At 43.5% G+C, this 9,573-nt stretch overlaps 1 protein-coding gene across 1 annotated transcript; it reads right to left on the bottom strand.

Moving 5' to 3' along the window:
- Positions 1-413: 413 nt before the first annotated feature.
- LOC106819415 (cytochrome P450 2G1-like) lies at positions 414-8,787 on the bottom strand. Its single transcript, XM_014824055.1, has 6 exons — positions 8,755-8,787; positions 8,206-8,338; positions 7,786-7,955; positions 7,474-7,605; positions 2,932-3,170; positions 414-527 (listed from the first exon to the last, which is right to left on the bottom strand). The coding sequence occupies exons 1-6, from the start codon at positions 8,761-8,763 to the stop codon at positions 422-424; spliced, it is 789 nt and encodes a 262-aa protein (XP_014679541.1). The 5' UTR covers positions 8,764-8,787; the 3' UTR covers positions 414-421.
- Between the last annotated feature and the right edge of the window lie 786 nt (positions 8,788-9,573).

Here is a 9,573-nt window from a genome sequence, read left to right as displayed (position 1 = left end):
CAGTCACAAGGTCTATTTTTTCGCAGCAGCAATGAAAACTATAGGCCGACTGTTATTTTATGCGTGTGTGCTAGCAAAGCATACTAAGCAATGCATAAACAGGTGATGGGTGTGGGGAAAAAAAGCGCGCACGAAAACGTTTCACGACACGACACTGAAATTTGACGATTTCATTATTCAAACGTAATTTTGTGAGCAGATAACCCGTTCGCATTTTCAATTTCGCCACTTAGTGTAGTCAAATAGCCACCACCCGATCTCCATCCGCCTCCCCCCCACCTTACCTACTCTCGCTGCACCTGGCTCGCTATTGTCGGCCGCGAGCGTGTACGGCATGTCGTCGCTGGTCCGCATGCGGGTAGGCGCGCCCTTGTCCGATGAGTCATGCGATCTTCTGCGTGCACGCTGCGACGCATGACGGTCAGGGTATTGTGAGGCATTGAAAAGCAGAGCCCAGCGTATCGTCGTCATGACGGTGTGCGATCCAGCGAAAAACAAATCCATTAAGACCTTTTCCAGTTGAAGGTCTAATGGAGGAAAAGGGTTAAATAATATAGGCAATGTTGATATAGCCAGGAGTGTATAACATAGACTATATATATATATATATATATATAATATATATATATATATATATATTTATATTTATCAGAAGTAAGATAATAGTGTATTAGTATCATCGCCCAGAGTGATTCTAGAAATCCTGCGGCGCATGATTGGTTTTTGAGAACCTATACTTAGGTTACTAAAGTACTAAGAGCTACTAGTGATTATTTTTTTCGATAATCACCTGTCTAGGGTTTCGCATTGTAGTGGCAGCAAAGAATGGCGCTAGACTTTGTAAAATGATATCGCAAATCTTTGTTCAATTTTTTTTTTAATTATAAATAATTAATAACTAATTAATCTAATCTTAAAATATTTTTTTTTTGAAAAAAAAATTAATCATGGGCAGAATTTATAATTAATTGATTTAAAATAAATTTTCTTTAAAAAAGGTAATCACTCGCAATGATACTAAACAATTATTACTATTATCTCTATTATTCACTCCTGAAAATTATTATATATAGTCTAGGAGTCTATATGATGTAGCAGTCTCTTTAGGAGATTGCCCCCGCGCGCGCGCGAGAAAGAAAGAGAGAGAGAGAGAGAGAGAGAGAGAGAGAAGAAGAGAGAGAGAGAGATATAGAGTGTGTGTATTTGTGTGCGTGAGTGCGCGCGTGTGTGTGTGCGTGCTCGTGTGTGTGTGTGTGTGTGCGTGCGTGCGTGCGTGCGTGTGCGTGCGTAATATAAGTACGAACGATAGTATTATACGAAGGTCTTTTGGTGGGGGATGGATGGGGAATGCGGTAAACAGGCAGGTATCGTGCGTGATAGAGTGAACACGTGTAACATTGCGCGGATAGTTTTAATCAAACGTTTATCGTTTAATCAAATCGTTTGTGGAGGAATTAATAGCTCTTCTCGTTCTTGTAGCTCATGTACATTTTCTTATGGCATGTTGAGTACGCGTACACTAGGCCGAGTCGCGCCTGTGTGGGCGAAGCAGGATGTCAGTTTTCTCACTGCGTAGATGCAACTGCGGATGTAGAATAAGACATGTGTGTGTTGTGAGGCAGTAATAAATTCTGTGCGTGGAAGCTCACTTTTGGACTTTGGGTGTGCTCGGGCTTTTCCTTCGAGGAGTTGCAAGCACAAACGAATTGGGTTTGGCCAATATGCAATTATACAATCTAATACTAAATCAAGGAATAACGCACGCAAGTTATAGGACAATAATAACGAATCAACTGGAGGCTACACACAGTCGGAATTGTCCTTCCCCGGACGTTATCTACACGAACTGAACCTATCACGCGTCACACTCCGCCTGTGACGCACTGCACACTCGCGGTAACGTAGCGTGTCTACTATACATTGCGCGCGGGTTTGGCATCTACGTAGTTTAGAACGTGAGCATCCTGCTTCGCCACACAGGCGCGACGGCTTTAAGCTAGTGTACGCGTTACTCAACATGCCATAAGAAAATGTATAAGCAATGGCGAGAAGAGCTATTTAATTTCTCTCCACAAACGATTTGTTTAAACGATAAACTTTTGATTTAAACGTTCCACTGACTACATCAATCAACAATCCAACATCCTACATCAATACAACTGCGATCTATATCTTACAAACAATACTTGCTGGACGTGTATTTATAGCACTCTGCACTACGCGTAGTCAGTGCATATTTAAGAAACAGCATGTATACATACATATATAATGTATATAATTATTAAATCTTTATGGCATGTAATTCAAATAAAAGTACATGTAGGCCTACTGAAGACAGTCTTTTTCACGGAGACAAAATCTGATGATTGCAATAGTGTTGAGCAGTTAAAATTATAAAAATATAATATATATATTAATATATTATATATATATATATATATGTTGTTGCTCAAAGGTTCAAAGGTATCAACCGCGGGCACACTACATGATAAGGTTCTTCCTATTTATAAATAGATTACTTGTGATAGAAACCTATCATGGAAATCTACGCTTGCACGTCTCTCTCCACATTGAATGTATAATTTTTGGCAAAAAATATTATGCACTTGGCAGATATTGGTCCGCATGCAATACATGCTAACATGCTGAGGGCTCTCTTCCTATTAATAAACAGAGTTGCCGTGATAGAGATTTCACATGAAAATCTACGTTTGCACATCCGCATATTAAATGTATAAATTTGGTATTTGGTAAAAAAACATGCTTCCGATCGGCAGATATTGCGCATGCGCAGACACAGATATTGCGACAGACCCGCAGTAACCGCTCTCTCCTTCCCCTCGACACCCGCTTGCATTACCGCCCCCCCGCTCCCTTCCTTACCCGCGCCCCCGGCCCCCGCCCCGCGCCCCCGCGCTGCGGCGTACGCACCCGTAAAAGACGTGTCGACGACGCCTTGCTCGTGCTGCCGCCTGGCGGCCGTGCCCAGGTAGCGCGTCGAGATTGAAGTCGGCGTCGTTTTCGCAGGGCGGCGCATAGCGGCGCTCGTGTTCCGCAACATGTTGTCCGAGGATCTCTCGCTGTACGCCGGCAAAGCCCGTATCGAGCTTCTTGATGAATCGTTTGAACGCCGGTAGATGGCGCAGCCACGGATAGTAGTTTATGATGCCCTGCGGTGGATGGGAAGAGAGAGAGAGAGGAGAGAGAGAGAGAGAGACGAGAGAGAAAAGAAGAAGAGAGAGAGAGGAGGAGAGAGAGAGAGAGAGAGAGAGAAGAGAGAGAGCAGGTGTGATGGGGAAATGGTTTTCCGATTTATAGTAATGAAGATGTAAACGGCCGCAGCACACCAATACCCACATAACGAAAGACACACGCCTATAGACACATAGCACACCAACATACGGCACAATATCCACACACACCTCACACGCGACACGCACGACGGCACACGCCAACGCTCACGCACAACGCACACGCACACGGTGCGCACACGCAGACGCACGAAGCGCACAGACGCACGACGCACACGCACACGCACATCGCAGACGCAAACAGCAGCACACACATACAGCAGCAGCACACACACACACACACACCTCTCCCCCCCACACACAATTGGCTGCGCTCGCCGCCCCCCCCCCGCCGCACAGCACGGTCCGCACCCTGCCCCCCGCACACACACTCACCTGTAAGTTTCGAATGTCTAGCGAAGCAGCTTCGTTGATATCCTGACTCAGCTTTGTGAAAGCTTGATCGTCGTAGTCGTAGGCGCCTTACCGAACACTATACGACAGCTATCACGTTAATGAGCGATCGTTGTTCAATCAGGCAATCTGTAACGACATGGAAAGATCGTAGATTAGGTATTGGATAAGATGAAGATGGTTCGTATTAGATATACTATCTATCTACGCCTATCTCTCTCTCTCTCTCTATGCTCGTCTTCCCAATCGTGCATCGAGAAAAATCCCACACGCATCTTATCTATCTATCTATCGCGAATCGGATCCGTCGTCGTCTATCTATATCTATTTTTTTAGATATTCTATATGCTACCTTATCTATCTGCCATCTACTCTATCTATCTATCATATCATATCTATTATGCTATTACTATCTATCTATCTATCCTATACTATCTATCTATCTATCTATCTATCTATCTATTCTATCATTATCTATCTTCATTCAATACTATCTATCTATAGCTTCATTCTGTACTACTACATATGCTTGCATGTCGCCGTTCTTAACATGCGTGTGCCATATTGGGCAACCAAAACCTTGAGTTTTGTGAACTGCGTTCCTACAGAATTTGAGTTTTGTGTTTTCAAAAATTGACGATTTTGTGGAACCGGTTCGAGCAGAATTAGAGTTTATGCTGTTTTACAAACATTCGAGTTTTGCTGGAACGCCGGTTCATCGAACAGAATTGAGTTTTTGTGTTTACAAAATTGAGGTTTTGGTGAACGCGGTTGTCGACAAGAATTTGCAGTTTTTGTGAAGCAGGATTGACAGAATTTGAGTTTTGTGTTCACAAAATTGAGTTTGTTGGACGCGGATTAACAGAATTGAGTTTTGTGTTTACAAATTAGAGTTTTATTGTGACGTCGGGATTTGACAGTAATTAGATGTTTGTGTTTTACAAAATTGAGTTTTGTAGTTTACAAAAATTGAGTTTTGTGGTACATGATTGACACGAATTGAGTTTTGGTGTTTCACAAAATTGAAGTTTTTTGTGGACAGCAGATTAAGTTTTGTTAGAACAAAAATTGAGGCCTGTGCCATGCATGCGCGCACGCCGTAAGAAGAAAAAGTAGCACACAATATTTCGGTTCCTTGCTACCTGCGACGGTCCGAGCGGCTACCCCCTATCGATGTCGGCGTACGATGTGGCGAGGCAGACGCGACGCCTCCTCCTTTTGGATGCTTCTTCTCTATGCTGACCTTCCGCATGGCCGAAGTCTCACGCAGTTTGCTGAGCGCGAACTCTCTCTGTTCCTTCCAACGCCTTTTTCTCAGTGAAAGAGATAGGCGCTGCATTGGGGGGAAAAGAAAGCTGAATGCTGAAAATAAAACTGAATACTGAAAATAAAAGTGAATACTGAAAATCAAACGGAATATTGAAAATATAACTGAATATTGAAAATATAACTGAATATTGAAAATATAACTGAATACTGAAAATAAAAGTGAATACTGAAAATCAAACGGAATATTGAAAATATAACTGAATACTGAAAATATAAAGTGAATAGCTGACATAAATATTCTAAAATCATTTCTAGCTTTCGCCAACTATGCCTAGTCGCAACAATGCTAGTTATCCGCTATCTAGCTATTCAGCTAGTAACTATGCAAACTATGCTAAGGCTATTTGCAGCGTATCTAGGCTATCTAGCTATCCAATACCGTGAAATCTTTCGTTTCTGCGTCCCCGCGACGGTAGCGCGCCAACAGAAAGTGAGATAGTTGCCTCCCTGACGATCACTTCCCCTTGCTGCTTGAACGCCTCTCTCGCGAGGTCGACTGTGTTCAGCACACTGGCAAACTGAAACATAACTATGTACCATAATATATCATAATATAATATACATATATACATATATATTATAATATAACATAAGTATTAACAAATATAAATATAATAATTACTTAATTATAAACATAATACTAACATAAATATACATATAATTCATATTATAATTATAACACATATTAGTTAGCATCACGATGATAAATCGTTGAATTCGCAATGGATGAACGAGCAGCAGGTACTATGAACGGCAAATAAGTGGGCCCGCCGTGAGGGGCATATACTATGGCTTGCGCGACGCATTGTTATTATAACGCAGGTTGTGTTTACGGTCAGCGAATCTCCTCGGTCTGGGCGGCCACGCAAGAGTTCGAAACGCCGGTTGTGTTTGTGTCGAACGTTTTTGTTACATCGAATGCACGGAGCAAATTAGGGAGTAATAAATTAAGAAGTAGTATAAGCATGAAAAGTAGATGTGCATGTACATGTGATGGCAGCTAACAAACTTAATGCCTGCTGTTGGGGGCACCTATGCTCTCATAGTTGGTTGCTTTGGGAAGGAATATGGCCTCGCTACCCGCTTCGGGCACTATATAGCTCCTGCCATAATATAAATGATACTTATAGATTATAAATAGACATATATACTACATATATATCAAGAGTCTATAATAGAAAAATCATATTTTTATTATGGACTCTTGATATATACTGTATATATATATATATAGTATAATTATATATCTATAAACGTAGGGGGCTACACTATACATACCCTATGCCTACTGTGATTCCCATGTAGACGGCCTGAATACTCCGGCGACCGTACTCCCTCGCTCAGCTAGCTTGAGGATACACGTCCCCCCCCCCCCCCGCCCCGCCCCCCCCCCCCCCCCCCCATGGTTTGCCGCCAGCGAGACGAGGCGAGCCGACGACGGCAGCGCCGGGGTCACGGGCCGCGCTCCAGCGCGGGTCGCTTCACGTAGTACGACGAGCACGAGAGGGCGTGACGGACGACGCCAACACGACGCTGACGATGTTGCTGCCAAGAAACTGCAGCAGCTGCGCGATGGCTCCTGCTACGGTCACCATCGTCAACGTGGCTGTGGTCAGTGTGTCGGCGCCGGAGTAGGACAGAGGTAGAGCAGAGATAGGATAGAAATAGTGGTATATGGGTATCTAGGATAATGACACAGGCTAGAGGTAACCGGTATGATACAGGCGGTATGTTTCGCTTCACTACACTATCTAGTGTAGTGAAGCGGAACCGGTTATCATACAGGTTAAGGCTAGAGGCAGAAGTGCAGAGCAGGGGCCGGGTTAGTAAATAATATTACAAAAACTAAATATATATGTAATCTCTATCATGTACTTTTGATATATATATATATACATATATATATATATATATATATATATATNTTTCCGGCCGCATAGCGGCGCTCGTGTTCCGCAATGTTGTCGAGGATCTCTCGACGTACACCGGCAAAGCACGTATCGAGCTTCTCGATGATTCGTTTGAACGTCGGTAGATGGCGCAGCCACGGGTAGTAGTTTATGAGGCCCTGCGGTGGATGGGAAAGAGAGAGAGAGAGAGAGAACAGGTGTGATGGGGAAATGGTTTTCCGATTTATAGTAATGAAATGTAAACCCCACACACATACACACATACAAAGACACACGCCTATAGACACAAGCACACACATACGCACACATATACACACACGTACACGCACACGCACACGCACACGCACACGCACACCGCACACGCACACGCACACGCACACGCACACGCACACCGCACACGCACACGACACGCACACGCACACGCACACGCCAACGCACACGCACACACACAACGACACAGCATAACACACACACACACACACACACACACTCCCTCCCCCACACGCACACCCTCCCCCACACACACTCACCTGTAAGTCGATGTCTAGAAACAGCTCGTTGATATCGCTGACCAGCTTGTGGAAGGCTGGATCATCGTAGTCGTAGCGCTTACCGAACTCTATAGACGCTATCACGTTAATGACGACGTTGTTCAACAGCGTCTGTAACGACATGGAAGATGCTAGATTAGTATTGGATAGATGAAAGATGTTAGATTAGATATACTATCTATCTACCTATCTCTCTCTTTCTCTCTCTCTATATCCATCCATCCATCTATCTATCCAAAGTACACACAATATTTGGGTGTTTGGATATTTGGATATTTGACCCACTTCTACCTGTGGGTCAAACGGCTCCCCCTTAGTGTCGCTGAGATGTGCGAGGCAGATGGACGCCTCCTCCTGTATCTTTTTCTCTATGCTGACCTTTCCCATGCCGAACTCACGCAGCTTGCTGAGCGCGAACTTCCTCTGTTCCTTCCAACGCTTACCCTCATTGAAAGAGATGCCTGCATTAGGAGGAAAAACAGAAAGCTGAATGCTGAAAATAAAACTGAATACTGAAAATAAAAGTGAATACTGAAAATAAATATCTAACTATCTAGCTATCCAACTATCTAACTACCCAGCGATCCAGCTATGTAACTATATAGCTATCCAACTATCTAGCTATCTAGCTAAGTAACTATCTAGCTATCCAACTATCCAACTATCTAACTATCCAGCTATTCAGCTATCTAGCTACCTAGCTATTCATACCGTGAAATACTTCGTTTTCGTCCCCCAGGTAGCGCGCCAACAGGAAGTGATAGTTCCTCCCTGACGTCACTTCCCCTTGCTGCTTGAACGCCTCTCTCGCGAGGTCGACTGTGTTCAGCACAACTGCAAACTGAAACATAACTATGTACCATAATATATCATAATATAATATACATAGGCCTACATATATATTATGATTATAACATAATATAACATAATATAATATAATATATTATAATTATAAAATATGACATAATATAGCATATATATCAAGTGTCTATAATAGAATAGTCCAGGAATATAGCTTAATGCATTTTCCATGCCAATAATAATTAAAATAGAACTTTAAATTACAGAAATATGTCCTTGGATAGCAGAGATATTGCAAAATGATGGAATGGCGGGCCATTTTTGGATGTTATGCAAATTTATGCAAATTTGCGGCCTGGGAGGATTCTTACGACTTATTAGGATGGGTCTGGGGTCTTCTCACAAAATGCCCTGTTGAAAAAAACACGTACCACATATAATATCTATTTGCTTACCTGTTGGTCCCATGTAGAGGCTGTATTGGTCCGTACGTCCTCGCTACAGCTGCCTTGAAGGTACGCCGCCCCATGTTTGGCCGGCCAGCGAAGACGAGCAGCGACGTAGGGCCAGCCGCGGAGGTCCGGGCGGCCGCTTCCACGCAGGTCGCTTCACGTAGTACGACGACGCGAGACCGTGACGACGACCAACACCGCTGACGATTTGCTGCAAAGAAACTGCAGCAGCTGTGGCGATGGCTCCTGCTTACGGCGTCACCATCGTCAACGTGGCTGTCGGTCAGTGTGTTCGGCCGCCGGAGGTAGGACAGACGTAGAGCAGAGATAGGATAGAAAGGTGGTATATAGGTTATATAGCGTTAGAGAGCAGCGCAGGCAGAAGTGCAAGCACAGAGCAGAGATGAATAAGAGATAGCTGGCCGGATCAGTGCTATATAGCAGGATTTTCAGCGTGGGGGCATCTGGGAGGGCCTACATTTCTCTTTGGGAGGGTTGGAAGCACACATATTAATTTTTTACTGAGATGTGGTTCGAACCCTCTTTCTTTGTATTATACTGTTAATTCTAACGGCATTGTTTTTAATTCAAATGTTTTTTTTATCAAGCATGAATTTTTAGTAGGGGGGCACCTGGGGGGGGCACAACAAATTTGTGGGGGGCAGGTGCCTCCGCAGGTACGCCCCTAAGTGGTATATGGGTATCTAGGATAATGACGCAGGCTAGGGGCAGAAGTGCAGAGCAAGGGGTTAGTAAATATATATGTAATCTCTATTATGTATACTTTTGATACATATATATATATATATATATATATATATATATA

This window comes from Priapulus caudatus, unplaced genomic scaffold (assembly GCF_000485595.1).
Source record: "Priapulus caudatus unplaced genomic scaffold, Priapulus_caudatus-5.0.1 Scaffold3384, whole genome shotgun sequence".
Classification (NCBI taxonomy): domain Eukaryota; kingdom Metazoa; phylum Priapulida; class Priapulimorpha; order Priapulimorphida; family Priapulidae; genus Priapulus; species Priapulus caudatus.
The sequence above is the reverse complement of the archived record's forward strand: the minus strand, read 5'-3'. Positions and strand labels throughout refer to the sequence as shown.